The 22,278-nt window shown below is 42.0% G+C and overlaps 1 protein-coding gene across 1 annotated transcript in view; it reads left to right on the top strand.

Annotated features, from left to right (window-relative positions):
- LOC142823418 (uncharacterized) overlaps positions 1-22,278 on the top strand; it is a 58,210-nt gene that overhangs the window by 24,648 nt on the left and 11,284 nt on the right. Inside the window, exons 9-19 of the mRNA XM_089770395.1 lie at positions 1,729-2,061; positions 3,642-3,974; positions 5,559-5,891; positions 7,468-7,800; positions 9,377-9,709; positions 11,294-11,626; positions 13,203-13,535; positions 15,116-15,448; positions 17,029-17,361; positions 18,938-19,270; positions 20,846-21,178. Of these exons, the coding sequence (XP_089626521.1) occupies positions 1,729-2,061; positions 3,642-3,974; positions 5,559-5,891; positions 7,468-7,800; positions 9,377-9,709; positions 11,294-11,626; positions 13,203-13,535; positions 15,116-15,448; positions 17,029-17,361; positions 18,938-19,270; positions 20,846-21,178 (3,663 nt within the window). The remainder of the gene's footprint in view (positions 1-1,728; positions 2,062-3,641; positions 3,975-5,558; positions 5,892-7,467; positions 7,801-9,376; positions 9,710-11,293; positions 11,627-13,202; positions 13,536-15,115; positions 15,449-17,028; positions 17,362-18,937; positions 19,271-20,845; positions 21,179-22,278) is intronic.

The following is a 22,278-nucleotide window of genomic DNA, read 5'->3' as shown; positions in this document are numbered from 1 at the left end:
CCCCTTTTTAGTCTTAAATATTTTCAATAGGCATCTTGGGTGATAAATAGGGGTCTCTGGCACCAGCCCACTATGACTATTGTTTGGATCTCCCCTTTAAATCTCTTTTTCCCAGGTCTGGAATTATTTTTGTTCAGTTCAATTTTTTTGTTACCATGAGAGTAAAAGCATCATGTACAAAATGGGCTCCATGATCAGGTGGTCCAGCTACCTATGCTAACATCACCAACCACAATCCAGGTTCACAAGAAAAACAAAACAGGTGTAAATCATGAGCATTCGGGCTATTATATTTCTGGAATATCACTAATGGACATTATTAGCTTATATAGAATTATAAACAGATCCACACTTAATATTTCTAATGTCACACGATGCATGTGTAAAATAGAATGCACATTTTCAGCATAAATTAACTTTAAAATTATATCATGAGGCATTTTGTCTAAAGCACCCTTGAGTTATATATATTCATATTCAGAAGCCAAATTTCATAAACAGGGGGCATAATAAGTTCTCCAACCTTCTGTCTTCAGTCTTCTTTCTTCATGAGCTGGAACATGGACACAGGCTGCTACTAATCAAATGTCCTTTTACACCTCACTGGTTACTGGGCAAATTTCCTAGCAGTATCCAGGCAGATTACAGTGTCCATTACTTACTTATACCAGCAGCTTAAAAGATTTCAAACACCAATAAAACTCTGACATGGTACTATGAGAAAAGCAGCGGATGTTATCTACTTTAATTTTATCAGAACTTTTGATTTAACCTCTCATAGCATTCTTGATAACAAATTAAGGAACTATGGCTTGGATCCATGAACAAATAAGGTGGATAGAAAGGGGACTCATAGGTCATTTTTTTCCAGATTTGTAATCATCCTGGTTTCCCATCTCTGGATCTTCTCCAATTTCTCCACATCTTTCCTAAAATTTGACACCCAAAACTATACACAATAATCCAACTGAAGCCTGATCGTGCAGAGTGGAGCGGAATTACTCCTTTGGTTTTCCTTACAACACTCCAGTCAATGCATCCCAGAATGACGTTAGCTGGTTTTAGCGGTGTTATAATGTGGACTAACATGCAGATTGTGGTCCTCTATGACAACTATATCCCCCTCCAGCACCACTATCTAGACTGTTTTTTCCCATTTTGTATCTTTGACACCGATTAGTCTTTCCTAGTGGAGGAATATTCATTTTTCCTTATTAACCTTGGAACATTAATGCAGTTTGTTCCCATCATTTTCAATTATAATACTGTCCTCCAAATCACTTGCAGCCAATCCCAGGTTGAATCATCTGCAAAATTTATAAAGACATGATTTATTCTTGACAAATACATGCTAACTGTTATTTATCACCCTATTATCATCAAGATATTTGTAAATTAATAATTATTTACAACACTATCCATCCTGGCACAGAAATGAAGCTGACTGGTTTACAATATACAGTGTTGTACTTTTTTCATTTTTGTCTAGATAGGCACTATTTTTGCCCTTTTTAAGTCTGCAATTTCTCCCATCTCGTATGACATTGAGAAGATAATGAGCTACATATTTAACAGCTGAAATGTACCGATTACAATATTATCCTGTTCATAAAAGTAATAGGTTATTCTCGTAACGCTGCCACTACAATATGTACCCACTAACAGATATCATGAATTGATTAACATAAAATCTATAATAAAATCTGATAAAATCTTCCTTGTCATTAGAAACAAAGTTGGAAGAGCAGTTGAAAGTGGAAAAACAAAACAATGTGCAGGCAATAGAGAAGTTATTGGATGAGAAATTAATCAGGATCCAAACACATTCAGAAGCCCAGCTACAAAATCTGATTAAACAGCTGACTGCTGAATTGTCCTGCATTGATCAAAAAATTTCCCAGGAAATAGAAAGAAAATTCAAAAGCATAAAGAGCATGCAGTTTGCCACCAGAGATGAGCTGCAGCAATGGAAAACTGTCCTAGAGAAGAAAGTCTCAACTTCCGAGCCCGACCTACAAATTAGTCAGTTGCAGAAGAAATTAGAACAGCTGGAACAGTCAGGTAAGAGAATATAATTTTACATACAGAATTGGGACTAACGTCCTTCTCTGCCTTGATTGGTCAAGCTCTTTCAGACAGACTCCGTGCCTCCGCGGCTCATGAGAGCCTCAAGTTAGCCATGTTCTTCAGGTAAATGTGTTTGTTGTGTGTGCGTGGGGGGCGGAGGGACACTATTTGAGATGCAAGTTCTCGAGCTTCCTCAGAGAGGACCTGCTGAGAAGGTGCCCATGCCACTTTGTGGTCAGGGGTTTTTATTCAACATAATTACTAATAGACAGAAAAGACTGGGGTCTGTACCTGATCTCAGACTTAAGCTATTAAAAGAATACATCAAAAATTTGGTTGTCAGAAGTTAACTTTCCCCTCCATAATTTCCTCAAGCACAGTAATGATTAGAGGATGTTGCTATCCAGAGCAGCATTTCAAAAAAGAACGAGATAAATTCACGCAGGCTAGGTCCATCAGGACGTAGTAGACAGCACGGGGAAGCGTGGTGTCCCTGGCCTCTGTTTTCAGAGGCTGAAAATGGGTGACAAGGAACAGATCATGTGAGGATTACCTGTTCCGTTCACTTCCTCTGGGGCATGTGGCATTGAGCACCGTCAGCAGAGAAGATGCTGGGCCAGAGGGACCCTTGGTCTGAATCAGGATGACTGTTATGCATTTGAAATTCTTGGCAATCTGTAGTCATTTCCTAAACAAGGTGTTCCCGTTTGAGCTTGCAACAGCAGTGACAGGGGGGTGTGTGCGTGTGTGTGTGTGTGTGTATGTGTGTGTGTTTGCTTATGTGTTAGTTTTCCCATGGATATGGCACTTCACAGAAATCACGGGATTATTTGTTTGTTTGTTTGTTTGTTTGTTTGTTTGTTTGTTTGTTTGTTTTCCCCTACTCGGTCAATGGCATATGGCCACTTTCAGGAGCTAAACTTCCCATGTGTCATATCAATGTTACTATTTCCCTCTTCTGAATCCAGCAACTGCTTTTCAATTGAAAAGAAAATCTAATCTTTGCCCAAATCAGTGGGCTTATTTTACATTTCCATACTACACTCCAGGACAGCCTTTCTCCTGGAAAACGGGATTTTGGACTACACAGGACAAGGAACCCATTTCTTTCCATTTAAAGTTCAAGGTCATTGGGATCTCCCTTCCTCCCGTGCCACCCCTCGCCCCTAAAAATAAAATCTCACGTTGCATTTTGTTAGACTTAGAGACCGTGGGCTCTGCGATGTTGTGTAGTTGGTAGTGCACAATATAACAATTATAAATTACCTGAGACTATGAGGAGAAGCTCACTCATTCCACTTAAGTGACAAAGGTTTCCGATTACGGGATTGGTGCGTTCCTCACCATAGCTATGTGATGGCCTGTATTGTATTCATCCACAGATCTGGGAAATAATTTGGAACATATTGCATAAATCGTCTTCTCTTTCCACTTCACATGCAATGAGCTACATTTTCAGAAAGGAAAAGCTACTGCTTCCAATATTATGCTTTAACTGAAAGACGTAGCCTTTAACAGATATGAGTAGTTAATCGAAATAAGTACTTTAAAAAAGAACACTTCCTTACTTTTAGAAAAGAACATGGAAGTGCAGTTGAAGGAAGAGATTCAAGGCAGTGTGCAGGAAATCAAGAAGATACTGGATGAGAAATTAAAAGTGGTCCAAACACATTCAGAAGCCCAGCTACAAAATCAGATAAAACAGCTGACTGCTGAATTGTCCTGCATTGATCAAAAAGTCCCTCAGGAAATAGAAGGAAAGCTCAAAACTATAGAGAGCATGCAGTTTGCCACCAGAGATGAGCTGCAGCAATGGAAAACTGTCCTAGAGAAGAAAGTCTCAACTTCCGAGCCCGACCTGCAAATTAGTCAGTTGCAGAAGAAATTAGAACAGCTGGAACAGTCAGGTAAGAGAATATAATTTTACATACAGAATTGGGACTAACGTCCTTCTCTGCCTTGATTGGTCAAGCTCTTTCAGACAGACTCCGTGCCTCCGCGGCTCATGAGAGCCTCAAGTTAGCCACGTTCTTCAGGTAAATGTGTTTGTTGTGTGTGCGTGGGGGGCGGAGGGACACTATTTGAGATGCAAGTTCTCGAGCTTCCTCAGAGAGGACCTGCTGAGAAGGTGCCCATGCCACTTTGTGGTCAGGGGTTTTTATTCAACATAATTACTAATAGACAGAAAAGACTGGGGTCTGTACCTGATCTCAGACTTAAGCTATTAAAAGAATACATCAAAAATTTGGTTGTCAGAAGTTAACTTTCCCCTCCATAATTTCCTCAAGCACAGTAATGATTAGAGGATGTTGCTATCCGGAGCAGCATTTCAAAAAAGAACGAGATAAATTCACGCAGGCTAGGTCCATCAGGACGTAGTAGACAGCACGGGGAAGCGTGGTGTCCCTGGCCTCTGTTTTCAGAGGCTGAAAATGGGTGACAAGGAACAGATCATGTGAGGATTACCTGTTCCGTTCACTTCCTCTGGGGCATGTGGCATTGAGCACCGTCAGCAGAGAAGATGCTGGGCCAGAGGGACCCTTGGTCTGAATCAGGATGACTGTTATGCATTTGAAATTCTTGGCAATCTGTAGTCATTTCCTAAACAAGGTGTTCCCGTTTGAGCTTGCAACAGCAGTGACAGGGGGGTGTGTGCGTGTGTGTGTGTGTGTGTATGTGTGTGTGTTTGCTTATGTGTTAGTTTTCCCATGGATATGGCACTTCACAGAAATCACGGGATTATTTGTTTGTTTGTTTGTTTGTTTGTTTGTTTGTTTGTTTGTTTGTTTGTTTTCCCCTACTCGGTCAATGGCATATGGCCACTTTCAGGAGCTAAACTTCCCATGTGTCATATCAATGTTACTATTTCCCTCTTCTGAATCCAGCAACTGCTTTTCAATTGAAAAGAAAATCTAATCTTTGCCCAAATCAGTGGGCTTATTTTACATTTCCATACTACACTCCAGGACAGCCTTTCTCCTGGAAAACGGGATTTTGGACTACACAGGACAAGGAACCCATTTCTTTCCATTTAAAGTTCAAGGTCATTGGGATCTCCCTTCCTCCCGTGCCACCCCTCGCCCCTAAAAATAAAATCTCACGTTGCATTTTGTTAGACTTAGAGACCGTGGGCTCTGCGATGTTGTGTAGTTGGTAGTGCACAATATAACAATTATAAATTACCTGAGACTATGAGGAGAAGCTCACTCATTCCACTTAAGTGACAAAGGTTTCCGATTACGGGATTGGTGCGTTCCTCACCATAGCTATGTGATGGCCTGTATTGTATTCATCCACAGATCTGGGAAATAATTTGGAACATATTGCATAAATCGTCTTCTCTTTCCACTTCACATGCAATGAGCTACATTTTCAGAAAGGAAAAGCTACTGCTTCCAATATTATGCTTTAACTGAAAGACGTAGCCTTTAACAGATATGAGTAGTTAATCGAAATAAGTACTTTAAAAAAGAACACTTCCTTACTTTTAGAAAAGAACATGGAAGTGCAGTTGAAGGAAGAGATTCAAGGCAGTGTGCAGGAAATCAAGAAGATACTGGATGAGAAATTAAAAGTGGTCCAAACACATTCAGAAGCCCAGCTACAAAATCAGATAAAACAGCTGACTGCTGAATTGTCCTGCATTGATCAAAAAGTCCCTCAGGAAATAGAAGGAAAGCTCAAAACTATAGAGAGCATGCAGTTTGCCACCAGAGATGAGCTGCAGCAATGGAAAACTGTCCTAGAGAAGAAAGTCTCAACTTCCGAGCGCGACCTGCAAATTAGTCAGGTGCAGAAGAAATTAGAACAGCTGGAACAGTCAGGTAAGAGAATATAATTTTACATACAGAATTGGGACTAACGTCCTTCTCTGCCTTGATTGGTCAAGCTCTTTCAGACAGACTCCGTGCCTCCGCGGCTCATGAGAGCCTCAAGTTAGCCACGTTCTTCAGGTAAATGTGTTTGTTGTGTGTGCGTGGGGGGCGGAGGGACACTATTTGAGATGCAAGTTCTCGAGCTTCCTCAGAGAGGACCTGCTGAGAAGGTGCCCATGCCACTTTGTGGTCAGGGGTTTTTATTCAACATAATTACTAATAGACAGAAAAGACTGGGGTCTGTACCTGATCTCAGACTTAAGCTATTAAAAGAATACATCAAAAATTTGGTTGTCAGAAGTTAACTTTCCCCTCCATAATTTCCTCAAGCACAGTAATGATTAGAGGATGTTGCTATCCGGAGCAGCATTTCAAAAAAGAACGAGATAAATTCACGCAGGCTAGGTCCATCAGGACGTAGTAGACAGCACGGGGAAGCGTGGTGTCCCTGGCCTCTGTTTTCAGAGGCTGAAAATGGGTGACAAGGAACAGATCATGTGAGGATTACCTGTTCCGTTCACTTCCTCTGGGGCATGTGGCATTGAGCACCGTCAGCAGAGAAGATGCTGGGCCAGAGGGACCCTTGGTCTGAATCAGGATGACTGTTATGCATTTGAAATTCTTGGCAATCTGTAGTCATTTCCTAAACAAGGTGTTCCCGTTTGAGCTTGCAACAGCAGTGACAGGGGTGTGTGTGCGTGTGTGTGTGTGTGTGTATGTGTGTGTGTGTGTTTGCTTATGTGTTAGTTTTCCCATGGATATGGCACTTCACAGAAAGCACGGGATTATTTGTTTGTTTGTTTGTTTGTTTGTTTGTTTGTTTGTTTTCCCCTACTCGGTCAATGGCATATGGCCACTTTCAGGAGCTAAACTTCCCATGTGTCATATCAATGTTACTATTTCCCTCTTCTGAATCCAGCAACTGCTTTTCAATTGAAAAGAAAATCTAATCTTTGCCCAAATCAGTGGGCTTATTTTACATTTCCATACTACACTCCAGGACAGCCTTTCTCCTGGAAAACGGGATTTTGGACTACACAGGACAAGGAACCCATTTCTTTCCATTTAAAGTTCAAGGTCATTGGGATCTCCCTTCCTCCCGTGCCACCCCTCGCCCCTAAAAATAAAATCTCACGTTGCATTTTGTTAGACTTAGAGACCGTGGGCTCTGCGATGTTGTGTAGTTGGTAGTGCACAATATAACAATTATAAATTACCTGAGACTATGAGGAGAAGCTCACTCATTCCACTTAAGTGACAAAGGTTTCCGATTACGGGATTGGTGCGTTCCTCACCATAGCTATGTGATGGCCTGTATTGTATTCATCCACAGATCTGGGAAATAATTTGGAACATATTGCATAAATCGTCTTCTCTTTCCACTTCACATGCAATGAGCTACATTTTCAGAAAGGAAAAGCTACTGCTTCCAATATTATGCTTTAACTGAAAGACGTAGCCTTTAACAGATATGAGTAGTTAATCGAAATAAGTACTTTAAAAAAGAACACTTCCTTACTTTTAGAAAAGAACATGGAAGTGCAGTTGAAGGAAGAGATTCAAGGCAGTGTGCAGGAAATCAAGAAGATACTGGATGAGAAATTAAAAGTGGTCCAAACACATTCAGAAGCCCAGCTACAAAATCAGATAAAACAGCTGACTGCTGAATTGTCCTGCATTGATCAAAAAGTCCCTCAGGAAATAGAAGGAAAGCTCAAAACTATAGAGAGCATGCAGTTTGCCACCAGAGATGAGCTGCAGCAATGGAAAACTGTCCTAGAGAAGAAAGTCTCAACTTCCGAGCCCGACCTGCAAATTAGTCAGTTGCAGAAGAAATTAGAACAGCTGGAACAGTCAGGTAAGAGAATATAATTTTACATACAGAATTGGGACTAACGTCCTTCTCTGCCTTGATTGGTCAAGCTCTTTCAGACAGACTCCGTGCCTCCGCGGCTCATGAGAGCCTCAAGTTAGCCACGTTCTTCAGGTAAATGTGTTTGTTGTGTGTGCGTGGGGGGCGGAGGGACACTATTTGAGATGCAAGTTCTCGAGCTTCCTCAGAGAGGACCTGCTGAGAAGGTGCCCATGCCACTTTGTGGTCAGGGGTTTTTATTCAACATAATTACTAATAGACAGAAAAGACTGGGGTCTGTACCTGATCTCAGACTTAAGCTATTAAAAGAATACATCAAAAATTTGGTTGTCAGAAGTTAACTTTCCCCTCCATAATTTCCTCAAGCACAGTAATGATTAGAGGATGTTGCTATCCGGAGCAGCATTTCAAAAAAGAACGAGATAAATTCACGCAGGCTAGGTCCATCAGGACGTAGTAGACAGCACGGGGAAGCGTGGTGTCCCTGGCCTCTGTTTTCAGAGGCTGAAAATGGGTGACAAGGAACAGATCATGTGAGGATTACCTGTTCCGTTCACTTCCTCTGGGGCATGTGGCATTGAGCACCGTCAGCAGAGAAGATGCTGGGCCAGAGGGACCCTTGGTCTGAATCAGGATGACTGTTATGCATTTGAAATTCTTGGCAATCTGTAGTCATTTCCTAAACAAGGTGTTCCCGTTTGAGCTTGCAACAGCAGTGACAGGGGGGTGTGTGCGTGTGTGTGTGTGTGTGTATGTGTGTGTGTGTGTTTGCTTATGTGTTAGTTTTCCCATGGATATGGCACTTCACAGAAAGCACGGGATTATTTGTTTGTTTGTTTGTTTGTTTGTTTGTTTGTTTGTTTTCCCCTACTCGGTCAATGGCATATGGCCACTTTCAGGAGCTAAACTTCCCATGTGTCATATCAATGTTACTATTTCCCTCTTCTGAATCCAGCAACTGCTTTTCAATTGAAAAGAAAATCTAATCTTTGCCCAAATCAGTGGGCTTATTTTACATTTCCATACTACACTCCAGGACAGCCTTTCTCCTGGAAAACGGGATTTTGGACTACACAGGACAAGGAACCCATTTCTTTCCATTTAAAGTTCTAGGTCATTGGGATCTCCCTTCCTCCCGTGCCACCCCTCGCCCCTAAAAATAAAATCTCACGTTGCATTTTGTTAGACTTAGAGACCGTGGGCTCTGCGATGTTGTGTAGTTGGTAGTGCACAATATAACAATTATAAATTACCTGAGACTATGAGGAGAAGCTCACTCATTCCACTTAAGTGACAAAGGTTTCCGATTACGGGATTGGTGCGTTCCTCACCATAGCTATGTGATGGCCTGTATTGTATTCATCCACAGATCTGGGAAATAATTTGGAACATATTGCATAAATCGTCTTCTCTTTCCACTTCACATGCAATGAGCTACATTTTCAGAAAGGAAAAGCTACTGCTTCCAATATTATGCTTTAACTGAAAGATGTAGCCTTTAACAGATATGAGTAGTTAATCGAAATAAGTACTTTAAAAAAGAACACTTCCTTACTTTTAGAAAAGAACATGGAAGTGCAGTTGAAGGAAGAGATTCAAGGCAGTGTGCAGGAAATCAAGAAGATACTGGATGAGAAATTAAAAGTGGTCCAAACACATTCAGAAGCCCAGCTACAAAATCAGATAAAACAGCTGACTGCTGAATTGTCCTGCATTGATCAAAAAGTCCCTCAGGAAATAGAAGGAAAGCTCAAAACTATAGAGAGCATGCAGTTTGCCACCAGAGATGAGCTGCAGCAATGGAAAACTGTCCTAGAGAAGAAAGTCTCAACTTCCGAGCCCGACCTGCAAATTAGTCAGTTGCAGAAGAAATTAGAACAGCTGGAACAGTCAGGTAAGAGAATATAATTTTACATACAGAATTGGGACTAACGTCCTTCTCTGCCTTGATTGGTCAAGCTCTTTCAGACAGACTCCGTGCCTCCGCGGCTCATGAGAGCCTCAAGTTAGCCACGTTCTTCAGGTAAATGTGTTTGTTGTGTGTGCGTGGGGGGCGGAGGGACACTATTTGAGATGCAAGTTCTCGAGCTTCCTCAGAGAGGACCTGCTGAGAAGGTGCCCATGCCACTTTGTGGTCAGGGGTTTTTATTCAACATAATTACTAATAGACAGAAAAGACTGGGGTCTGTACCTGATCTCAGACTTAAGCTATTAAAAGAATACATCAAAAATTTGGTTGTCAGAAGTTAACTTTCCCCTCCATAATTTCCTCAAGCACAGTAATGATTAGAGGATGTTGCTATCCGGAGCAGCATTTCAAAAAAGAACGAGATAAATTCACGCAGGCTAGGTCCATCAGGACGTAGTAGACAGCACGGGGAAGCGTGGTGTCCCTGGCCTCTGTTTTCAGAGGCTGAAAATGGGTGACAAGGAACAGATCATGTGAGGATTACCTGTTCCGTTCACTTCCTCTGGGGCATGTGGCATTGAGCACCGTCAGCAGAGAAGATGCTGGGCCAGAGGGACCCTTGGTCTGAATCAGGATGACTGTTATGCATTTGAAATTCTTGGCAATCTGTAGTCATTTCCTAAACAAGGTGTTCCCGTTTGAGCTTGCAACAGCAGTGACAGGGGGGTGTGTGCGTGTGTGTGTGTGTGTGTATGTGTGTGTGTGTGTTTGCTTATGTGTTAGTTTTCCCATGGATATGGCACTTCACAGAAAGCACGGGATTATTTGTTTGTTTGTTTGTTTGTTTGTTTGTTTGTTTGTTTGTTTGTTTTCCCCTACTCGGTCAATGGCATATGGCCACTTTCAGGAGCTAAACTTCCCATGTGTCATATCAATGTTACTATTTCCCTCTTCTGAATCCAGCAACTGCTTTTCAATTGAAAAGAAAATCTAATCTTTGCCCAAATCAGTGGGCTTATTTTACATTTCCATACTACACTCCAGGACAGCCTTTCTCCTGGAAAACGGGATTTTGGACTACACAGGACAAGGAACCCATTTCTTTCCATTTAAAGTTCAAGGTCATTGGGATCTCCCTTCCTCCCGTGCCACCCCTCGCCCCTAAAAATAAAATCTCACGTTGCATTTTGTTAGACTTAGAGACCGTGGGCTCTGCGATGTTGTGTAGTTGGTAGTGCACAATATAACAATTATAAATTACCTGAGACTATGAGGAGAAGCTCACTCATTCCACTTAAGTGACAAAGGTTTCCGATTACGGGATTGGTGCGTTCCTCACCATAGCTATGTGATGGCCTGTATTGTATTCATCCACAGATCTGGGAAATAATTTGGAACATATTGCATAAATCGTCTTCTCTTTCCACTTCACATGCAATGAGCTACATTTTCAGAAAGGAAAAGCTACTGCTTCCAATATTATGCTTTAACTGAAAGACGTAGCCTTTAACAGATATGAGTAGTTAATCGAAATAAGTACTTTAAAAAAGAACACTTCCTTACTTTTAGAAAAGAACATGGAAGTGCAGTTGAAGGAAGAGATTCAAGGCAGTGTGCAGGAAATCAAGAAGATACTGGATGAGAAATTAAAAGTGGTCCAAACACATTCAGAAGCCCAGCTACAAAATCAGATAAAACAGCTGACTGCTGAATTGTCCTGCATTGATCAAAAAGTCCCTCAGGAAATAGAAGGAAAGCTCAAAACTATAGAGAGCATGCAGTTTGCCACCAGAGATGAGCTGCAGCAATGGAAAACTGTCCTAGAGAAGAAAGTCTCAACTTCCGAGCCCGACCTGCAAATTAGTCAGTTGCAGAAGAAATTAGAACAGCTGGAACAGTCAGGTAAGAGAATATAATTTTACATACAGAATTGGGACTAACGTCCTTCTCTGCCTTGATTGGTCAAGCTCTTTCAGACAGACTCCGTGCCTCCGCGGCTCATGAGAGCCTCAAGTTAGCCACGTTCTTCAGGTAAATGTGTTTGTTGTGTGTGCGTGGGGGGCGGAGGGACACTATTTGAGATGCAAGTTCTCGAGCTTCCTCAGAGAGGACCTGCTGAGAAGGTGCCCATGCCACTTTGTGGTCAGGGGTTTTTATTCAACATAATTACTAATAGACAGAAAAGACTGGGGTCTGTACCTGATCTCAGACTTAAGCTATTAAAAGAATACATCAAAAATTTGGTTGTCAGAAGTTAACTTTCCCCTCCATAATTTCCTCAAGCACAGTAATGATTAGAGGATGTTGCTATCCGGAGCAGCATTTCAAAAAAGAACGAGATAAATTCACGCAGGCTAGGTCCATCAGGACGTAGTAGACAGCACGGGGAAGCGTGGTGTCCCTGGCCTCTGTTTTCAGAGGCTGAAAATGGGTGACAAGGAACAGATCATGTGAGGATTACCTGTTCCGTTCACTTCCTCTGGGGCATGTGGCATTGAGCACCGTCAGCAGAGAAGATGCTGGGCCAGAGGGACCCTTGGTCTGAATCAGGATGACTGTTATGCATTTGAAATTCTTGGCAATCTGTAGTCATTTCCTAAACAAGGTGTTCCCGTTTGAGCTTGCAACAGCAGTGACAGGGGTGTGTGTGCGTGTGTGTGTGTGTGTGTATGTGTGTGTGTGTGTTTGCTTATGTGTTAGTTTTCCCATGGATATGGCACTTCACAGAAAGCACGGGATTATTTGTTTGTTTGTTTGTTTGTTTGTTTGTTTGTTTGTTTTCCCCTACTCGGTCAATGGCATATGGCCACTTTCAGGAGCTAAACTTCCCATGTGTCATATCAATGTTACTATTTCCCTCTTCTGAATCCAGCAACTGCTTTTCAATTGAAAAGAAAATCTAATCTTTGCCCAAATCAGTGGGCTTATTTTACATTTCCATACTACACTCCAGGACAGCCTTTCTCCTGGAAAACGGGATTTTGGACTACACAGGACAAGGAACCCATTTCTTTCCATTTAAAGTTCAAGGTCATTGGGATCTCCCTTCCTCCCGTGCCACCCCTCGCCCCTAAAAATAAAATCTCACGTTGCATTTTGTTAGACTTAGAGACCGTGGGCTCTGCGATGTTGTGTAGTTGGTAGTGCACAATATAACAATTATAAATTACCTGAGACTATGAGGAGAAGCTCACTCATTCCACTTAAGTGACAAAGGTTTCCGATTACGGGATTGGTGCGTTCCTCACCATAGCTATGTGATGGCCTGTATTGTATTCATCCACAGATCTGGGAAATAATTTGGAACATATTGCATAAATCGTCTTCTCTTTCCACTTCACATGCAATGAGCTACATTTTCAGAAAGGAAAAGCTACTGCTTCCAATATTATGCTTTAACTGAAAGACGTAGCCTTTAACAGATATGAGTAGTTAATCGAAATAAGTACTTTAAAAAAGAACACTTCCTTACTTTTAGAAAAGAACATGGAAGTGCAGTTGAAGGAAGAGATTCAAGGCAGTGTGCAGGAAATCAAGAAGATACTGGATGAGAAATTAAAAGTGGTCCAAACACATTCAGAAGCCCAGCTACAAAATCAGATAAAACAGCTGACTGCTGAATTGTCCTGCATTGATCAAAAAGTCCCTCAGGAAATAGAAGGAAAGCTCAAAACTATAGAGAGCATGCAGTTTGCCACCAGAGATGAGCTGCAGCAATGGAAAACTGTCCTAGAGAAGAAAGTCTCAACTTCCGAGCCCGACCTGCAAATTAGTCAGGTGCAGAAGAAATTAGAACAGCTGGAACAGTCAGGTAAGAGAATATAATTTTACATACAGAATTGGGACTAACGTCCTTCTCTGCCTTGATTGGTCAAGCTCTTTCAGACAGACTCCGTGCCTCCGCGGCTCATGAGAGCCTCAAGTTAGCCACGTTCTTCAGGTAAATGTGTTTGTTGTGTGTGCGTGGGGGGCGGAGGGACACTATTTGAGATGCAAGTTCTCGAGCTTCCTCAGAGAGGACCTGCTGAGAAGGTGCCCATGCCACTTTGTGGTCAGGGGTTTTTATTCAACATAATTACTAATAGACAGAAAAGACTGGGGTCTGTACCTGATCTCAGACTTAAGCTATTAAAAGAATACATCAAAAATTTGGTTGTCAGAAGTTAACTTTCCCCTCCATAATTTCCTCAAGCACAGTAATGATTAGAGGATGTTGCTATCCGGAGCAGCATTTCAAAAAAGAACGAGATAAATTCACGCAGGCTAGGTCCATCAGGACGTAGTAGACAGCACGGGGAAGCGTGGTGTCCCTGGCCTCTGTTTTCAGAGGCTGAAAATGGGTGACAAGGAACAGATCATGTGAGGATTACCTGTTCCGTTCACTTCCTCTGGGGCATGTGGCATTGAGCACCGTCAGCAGAGAAGATGCTGGGCCAGAGGGACCCTTGGTCTGAATCAGGATGACTGTTATGCATTTGAAATTCTTGGCAATCTGTAGTCATTTCCTAAACAAGGTGTTCCCGTTTGAGCTTGCAACAGCAGTGACAGGGGGGTGTGTGCGTGTGTGTGTGTGTGTGTATGTGTGTGTGTGTGTTTGCTTATGTGTTAGTTTTCCCATGGATATGGCACTTCACAGAAAGCACGGGATTATTTGTTTGTTTGTTTGTTTGTTTGTTTGTTTGTTTGTTTGTTTTCCCCTACTCGGTCAATGGCATATGGCCACTTTCAGGAGCTAAACTTCCCATGTGTCATATCAATGTTACTATTTCCCTCTTCTGAATCCAGCAACTGCTTTTCAATTGAAAAGAAAATCTAATCTTTGCCCAAATCAGTGGGCTTATTTTACATTTCCATACTACACTCCAGGACAGCCTTTCTCCTGGAAAACGGGATTTTGGACTACACAGGACAAGGAACCCATTTCTTTCCATTTAAAGTTCAAGGTCATTGGGATCTCCCTTCCTCCCGTGCCACCCCTCGCCCCTAAAAATAAAATCTCACGTTGCATTTTGTTAGACTTAGAGACCGTGGGCTCTGCGATGTTGTGTAGTTGGTAGTGCACAATATAACAATTATAAATTACCTGAGACTATGAGGAGAAGCTCACTCATTCCACTTAAGTGACAAAGGTTTCCGATTACGGGATTGGTGCGTTCCTCACCATAGCTATGTGATGGCCTGTATTGTATTCATCCACAGATCTGGGAAATAATTTGGAACATATTGCATAAATCGTCTTCTCTTTCCACTTCACATGCAATGAGCTACATTTTCAGAAAGGAAAAGCTACTGCTTCCAATATTATGCTTTAACTGAAAGACGTAGCCTTTAACAGATATGAGTAGTTAATCGAAATAAGTACTTTAAAAAAGAACACTTCCTTACTTTTAGAAAAGAACATGGAAGTGCAGTTGAAGGAAGAGATTCAAGGCAGTGTGCAGGAAATCAAGAAGATACTGGATGAGAAATTAAAAGTGGTCCAAACACATTCAGAAGCCCAGCTACAAAATCAGATAAAACAGCTGACTGCTGAATTGTCCTGCATTGATCAAAAAGTCCCTCAGGAAATAGAAGGAAAGCTCAAAACTATAGAGAGCATGCAGTTTGCCACCAGAGATGAGCTGCAGCAATGGAAAACTGTCCTAGAGAAGAAAGTCTCAACTTCCGAGCCCGACCTGCAAATTAGTCAGTTGCAGAAGAAATTAGAACAGCTGGAACAGTCAGGTAAGAGAATATAATTTTACATACAGAATTGGGACTAACGTCCTTCTCTGCCTTGATTGGTCAAGCTCTTTCAGACAGACTCCGTGCCTCCGCGGCTCATGAGAGCCTCAAGTTAGCCACGTTCTTCAGGTAAATGTGTTTGTTGTGTGTGCGTGGGGGGCGGAGGGACACTATTTGAGATGCAAGTTCTCGAGCTTCCTCAGAGAGGACCTGCTGAGAAGGTGCCCATGCCACTTTGTGGTCAGGGGTTTTTATTCAACATAATTACTAATAGACAGAAAAGACTGGGGTCTGTACCTGATCTCAGACTTAAGCTATTAAAAGAATACATCAAAAATTTGGTTGTCAGAAGTTAACTTTCCCCTCCATAATTTCCTCAAGCACAGTAATGATTAGAGGATGTTGCTATCCGGAGCAGCATTTCAAAAAAGAACGAGATAAATTCACGCAGGCTAGGTCCATCAGGACGTAGTAGACAGCACGGGGAAGCGTGGTGTCCCTGGCCTCTGTTTTCAGAGGCTGAAAATGGGTGACAAGGAACAGATCATGTGAGGATTACCTGTTCCGTTCACTTCCTCTGGGGCATGTGGCATTGAGCACCGTCAGCAGAGAAGATGCTGGGCCAGAGGGACCCTTGGTCTGAATCAGGATGACTGTTATGCATTTGAAATTCTTGGCAATCTGTAGTCATTTCCTAAACAAGGTGTTCCCGTTTGAGCTTGCAACAGCAGTGACAGGGGGGTGTGTGCGTGTGTGTGTGTGTGTGTATGTGTGTGTGTGTGTTTGCTTATGTGTTAGTTTTCCCATGGATATGGCACTTCACAGAAAGCACGGGATTATTTGTTTGTTTGTTTGTTTGTTTGTTTGTTTGTTTGTTTGTTTTCCCCTACTCGGTCAATGGCATATGGCCACTTTCAGGAGCTAAACTTCCCATGTGTCATATCAATGTTACTATTTCCCTCTTCTGAATCCAGCAACTGCTTTTCAATTGAAAAGAAAATCTAATCTTTGCCCAAATCAGTGGGCTTATTTTACATTTCCATACTACACTCCAGGACAGCCTTTCTCCTGGAAAACGGGATTTTGGACTACACAGGACAAGGAACCCATTTCTTTCCATTTAAAGTTCAAGGTCATTGGGATCTCCCTTCCTCCCGTGCCACCCCTCGCCCCTAAAAATAAAATCTCACGTTGCATTTTGTTAGACTTAGAGACCGTGGGCTCTGCGATGTTGTGTAGTTGGTAGTGCACAATATAACAATTATAAATTACCTGAGACTATGAGGAGAAGCTCACTCATTCCACTTAAGTGACAAAGGTTTCCGATTACGGGATTGGTGCGTTCCTCACCATAGCTATGTGATGGCCTGTATTGTATTCATCCACAGATCTGGGAAATAATTTGGAACATATTGCATAAATCGTCTTCTCTTTCCACTTCACATGCAATGAGCTACATTTTCAGAAAGGAAAAGCTACTGCTTCCAATATTATGCTTTAACTGAAAGACGTAGCCTTTAACAGATATGAGTAGTTAATCGAAATAAGTACTTTAAAAAAGAACACTTCCTTACTTTTAGAAAAGAACATGGAAGTGCAGTTGAAGGAAGAGATTCAAGGCAGTGTGCAGGAAATCAAGAAGATACTGGATGAGAAATTAAAAGTGGTCCAAACACATTCAGAAGCCCAGCTACAAAATCAGATAAAACAGCTGACTGCTGAATTGTCCTGCATTGATCAAAAAGTCCCTCAGGAAATAGAAGGAAAGCTCAAAACTATAGAGAGCATGCAGTTTGCCACCAGAGATGAGCTGCAGCAATGGAAAACTGTCCTAGAGAAGAAAGTCTCAACTTCCGAGCCCGACCTGCAAATTAGTCAGGTGCAGAAGAAATTAGAACAGCTGGAACAGTCAGGTAAGAGAATATAATTTTACATACAGAATTGGGACTAACGTCCTTCTCTGCCTTGATTGGTCAAGCTCTTTCAGACAGACTCCGTGCCTCCGCGGCTCATGAGAGCCTCAAGTTAGCCACGTTCTTCAGGTAAATGTGTTTGTTGTGTGTGCGTGGGGGGCGGAGGGACACTATTTGAGATGCAAGTTCTCGAGCTTCCTCAGAGAGGACCTGCTGAGAAGGTGCCCATGCCACTTTGTGGTCAGGGGTTTTTATTCAACATAATTACTAATAGACAGAAAAGACTGGGGTCTGTACCTGATCTCAGACTTAAGCTATTAAAAGAATACATCAAAAATTCGGTTGTCAGAAGTTAACTTTCCCCTCCATAATTTCCTCAAGCACAGTAATGATTAGAGGATGTTGCTATCCGGAGCAGCATTTCAAAAAAGAACGAGATAAATTCACGCAGGCTAGGTCCATCAGGACGTAGTAGACAGCACGGGGAAGCGTGGTGTCCCTGGCCTCTGTTTTCAGAGGCTGAAAATGGGTGACAAGGAACAGATCATGTGAGGATTACCTGTTCCGTTCACTTCCTCTGGGGCATGTGGCATTGAGCACCGTCAGCAGAGAAGATGCTGGGCCAGAGGGACCCTTGGTCTGAATCAGGATGACTGTTATGCATTTGAAATTCTTGGCAATCTGTAGTCATTTCCTAAACAAGGTGTTCCCGTTTGAGCTTGCAACAGCAGTGACAGGGGGGTGTGTGCGTGTGTGTGTGTGTGTGTATGTGTGTGTGTTTGCTTATGTGTTAGTTTTCCCATGGATATGGCACTTCACAGAAATCACGGGATTATTTGTTTGTTTGTTTGTTTGTTTGTTTGTTTGTTTGTTTGTTTTCCCCTACTCGGTCAATGGCATATGGCCACTTTCAGGAGCTAAACTTCCCATGTGTCATATCAATGTTACTATTTCCCTCTTCTGAATCCAGCAACTGCTTTTCAATTGAAAAGAAAATCTAATCTTTGCCCAAATCAGTGGGCTTATTTTACATTTCCATACTACACTCCAGGACAGCCTTTCTCCTGGAAAACGGGATTTTGGACTACACAGGACAAGGAACCCATTTCTTTCCATTTAAAGTTCAAGGTCATTGGGATCTCCCTTCCTCCCGTGCCACCCCTCGCCCCTAAAAATAAAATCTCACGTTGCATTTTGTTAGACTTAGAGACCGTGGGCTCTGCGATGTTGTGTAGTTGGTAGTGCACAATATAACAATTATAAATTACCTGAGACTATGAGGAGAAGCTCACTCATTCCACTTAAGTGACAAAGGTTTCCGATTACGGGATTGGTGCGTTCCTCACCATAGCTATGTGATGGCCTGTATTGTATTCATCCACAGATCTGGGAAATAATTTGGAACATATTGCATAAATCGTCTTCTCTTTCCACTTCACATGCAATGAGCTACATTTTCAGAAAGGAAAAGCTACTGCTTCCAATATTATGCTTTAACTGAAAGACGTAGCCTTTAACAGATATGAGTAGTTAATCGAAATAAGTACTTTAAAAAAGAACACTTCCTTACTTTTAGAAAAGAACATGGAAGTGCAGTTGAAGGAAGAGATTCAAGGCAGTGTGCAGGAAATCAAGAAGATACTGGATGAGAAATTAAAAGTGGTCCAAACACATTCAGAAGCCCAGCTACAAAATCAGATAAAACAGCTGACTGCTGAATTGTCCTGCATTGATCAAAAAGTCCCTCAGGAAATAGAAGGAAAGCTCAAAACTATAGAGAGCATGCAGTTTGCCACCAGAGATGAGCTGCAGCAATGGAAAACTGTCCTAGAGAAGAAAGTCTCAACTTCCGAGCCCGACCTGCAAATTAGTCAGTTGCAGAAGAAATTAGAACAGCTGGAACAGTCAGGTAAGAGAATATAATTTTACATACAGAATTGGGACTAACGTCCTTCTCTGCCTTGATTGGTCAAGCTCTTTCAGACAGACTCCGTGCCTCCGCGGCTCATGAGAGCCTCAAGTTAGCCACGTTCTTCAGGTAAATGTGTTTGTTGTGTGTGCGTGGGGGCGGAGGGACACTATTTGAGATGCAAGTTCTCGAGCTTCCTCAGAGAGGACCTGCTGAGAAGGTGCCCATGCCACTTTGTGGTCAGGGGTTTTTATTCAACATAATTACTAATAGACAGAAAAGACTGGGGTCTGTACCTGATCTCAGACTTAAGCTATTAAAAGAATACATCAAAAATTTGGTTGTCAGAAGTTAACTTTCCCCTCCATAATTTCCTCAAGCACAGTAATGATTAGAGGATGTTGCTATCCGGAGCAGCATTTCAAAAAAGAACGAGATAAATTCACGCAGGCTAGGTCCATCAGGACGTAGTAGACAGCACGGGGAAGCGTGGTGTCCCTGGCCTCTGTTTTCAGAGGCTGAAAATGGGTGACAAGGAACAGATCATGTGAGGATTACCTGTTCCGTTCACTTCCTCTGGGGCATGTGGCATTGAGCACCGTCAGCAGAGAAGATGCTGGGCCAGAGGGACCCTTGGTCTGAATCAGGATGACTGTTATGCATTTGAAATTCTTGGCAATCTGTAGTCATTTCCTAAACAAGGTGTTCCCGTTTGAGCTTGCAACAGCAGTGACAGGGGGGTGTGTGCGTGTGTGTGTGTGTGTGTATGTGTGTGTGTGTGTTTGCTTATGTGTTAGTTTTCCCATGGATATGGCACTTCACAGAAAGCACGGGATTATTTGTTTGTTTGTTTGTTTGTTTGTTTGTTTGTTTGTTTTCCCCTACTCGGTCAATGGCATATGGCCACTTTCAGGAGCTAAACTTCCCATGTGTCATATCAATGTTACTATTTCCCTCTTCTGAATCCAGCAACTGCTTTTCAATTGAAAAGAAAATCTAATCTTTGCCCAAATCAGTGGGCTTATTTTACATTTCCATACTACACTCCAGGACAGCCTTTCTCCTGGAAAACGGGATTTTGGACTACACAGGACAAGGAACCCATTTCTTTCCATTTAAAGTTCAAGGTCATTGGGATCTCCCTTCCTCCCGTGCCACCCCTCGCCCCTAAAAATAAAATCTCACGTTGCATTTTGTTAGACTTAGAGACCGTGGGCTCTGCGATGTTGTGTAGTTGGTAGTGCACAATATAACAATTATAAATTACCTGAGACTATGAGGAGAAGCTCACTCATTCCACTTAAGTGACAAAGGTTTCCGATTACGGGATTGGTGCGTTCCTCACCATAGCTATGTGATGGCCTGTATTGTATTCATCCACAGATCTGGGAAATAATTTGGAACATATTGCATAAATCGTCTTCTCTTTCCACTTCACATGCAATGAGCTACATTTTCAGAAAGGAAAAGCTACTGCTTCCAATATTATGCTTTAACTGAAAGACGTAGCCTTTAACAGATATGAGTAGTTAATCGAAATAAGTACTTTAAAAAAGAACACTTCCTTACTTTTAGAAAAGAACATGGAAGTGCAGTTGAAGGAAGAGATTCAAGGCAGTGTGCAGGAAATCAAGAAGATACTGGATGAGAAATTAAAAGTGGTCCAAACACATTCAGAAGCCCAGCTACAAAATCAGATAAAACAGCTGACTGCTGAATTGTCCTGCATTTGTCAAAACTTTTCTCTGCAAATAGATCGAAAACTCATAAATTTAGACCACATGATGTTTGTCAAAGGAGATGAGCAGCAAAAGTGGAAAACTGTCCTAGAGAAAAAGCTCTCAGCGTCAGTGCCTAATCTGGATAACTGTCCTTCGGCAAAGGAATTGGAAGAGCAAGAGAATTCAGGTAAGTGAAGACATTTTTTTATAAATAAGTTTTTATGTAAAATATCAGACAATTGTTAATCCAGAGTAGGGGAGAGGTCTTAGATCAGATTGTATTAGCATATCTTATACCCAAACCCTCCTGTCCCTCATTTCAATTTAATGAAAAATAGATTTTAAAATAAGATGCCTCTTATCAGTTTTGACAGTATAAATTTTAAAGACAAACATTATGTGCTTTTCTGCTTTCACTTCTCTGAGTGGCACACAAACTACATGTATTGAGAACAATGGTTACTTACTGCTATTTTTTCCCTCCCATGATGTTGAAACCAGACTGAGGGAGTCCTTGGAAACTTTCCTAGGTCCTCTTTCATCAATGCCCTAATATGTCTATGTGTTTTTCAGAATTCACCATGATCTGGTATCACCTGCATCTTCTAATATTGAGAGGACAAGCATGTTGAGGCATTATTTGAAAATGGTAGAGGGCTGATGCTATAGGAAACCGTTTCTTCACCCTCTCTTAGTCCCTTTTCCCTTCACCATCCACTGAGGTGGGTCCCACCAGCATTGCTTGGGCACTGCTTCCCATGAATCAGAGAATACAGCCACATCATCTAGATCATATACTACAACTTCACCAAGTCCAGCTAGCAGATTATCTGCAAGTTTTTGGAAGGATGTGGGCCCAAAACAGAGTGTGTTAAATTCATACAGCCCCACATGTGTAATGTATGCTGACATTTCCTTGGTTGATTCAGCCAGCACTTGCAAGTATTCCATGGTTAAGTCTAGAGTGGAAATGAACTGGGTACAACCCCGTTTCTCCAATAGTTAATCTGTGCATGACATTGGATAATTTTCTGGGTGACTTACAGCATTTAGCTCATGGTAGTCCACAGAAAAGAGGATTTATCCATTTGGTTTGGGCAGTAGGGCCACCAGAGAAGCCCATATACTTTCAGAGGATCTAATTACACCCATCTCTAATGTGTTCTTGATCTCTTTCTCAGTAGCCTCCTTGGCTGAAGGAGCCATCCAGTAGAGTGGTCTTTGATTGGGTGAATTTCACCTGTGTTAGTGGAGTGATAAGCCCATTCAGACCATGCTGGGGTGGCT

The sequence above is a fragment of the Pelodiscus sinensis genome, chromosome 18, assembly GCF_052426305.1.
Source record: "Pelodiscus sinensis isolate ZL-2025 chromosome 18, ASM5242630v1, whole genome shotgun sequence".
NCBI lineage: Eukaryota > Metazoa > Chordata > Testudines > Trionychidae > Pelodiscus > Pelodiscus sinensis.
The sequence above is the reverse complement of the archived record's forward strand: the minus strand, read 5'-3'. Positions and strand labels throughout refer to the sequence as shown.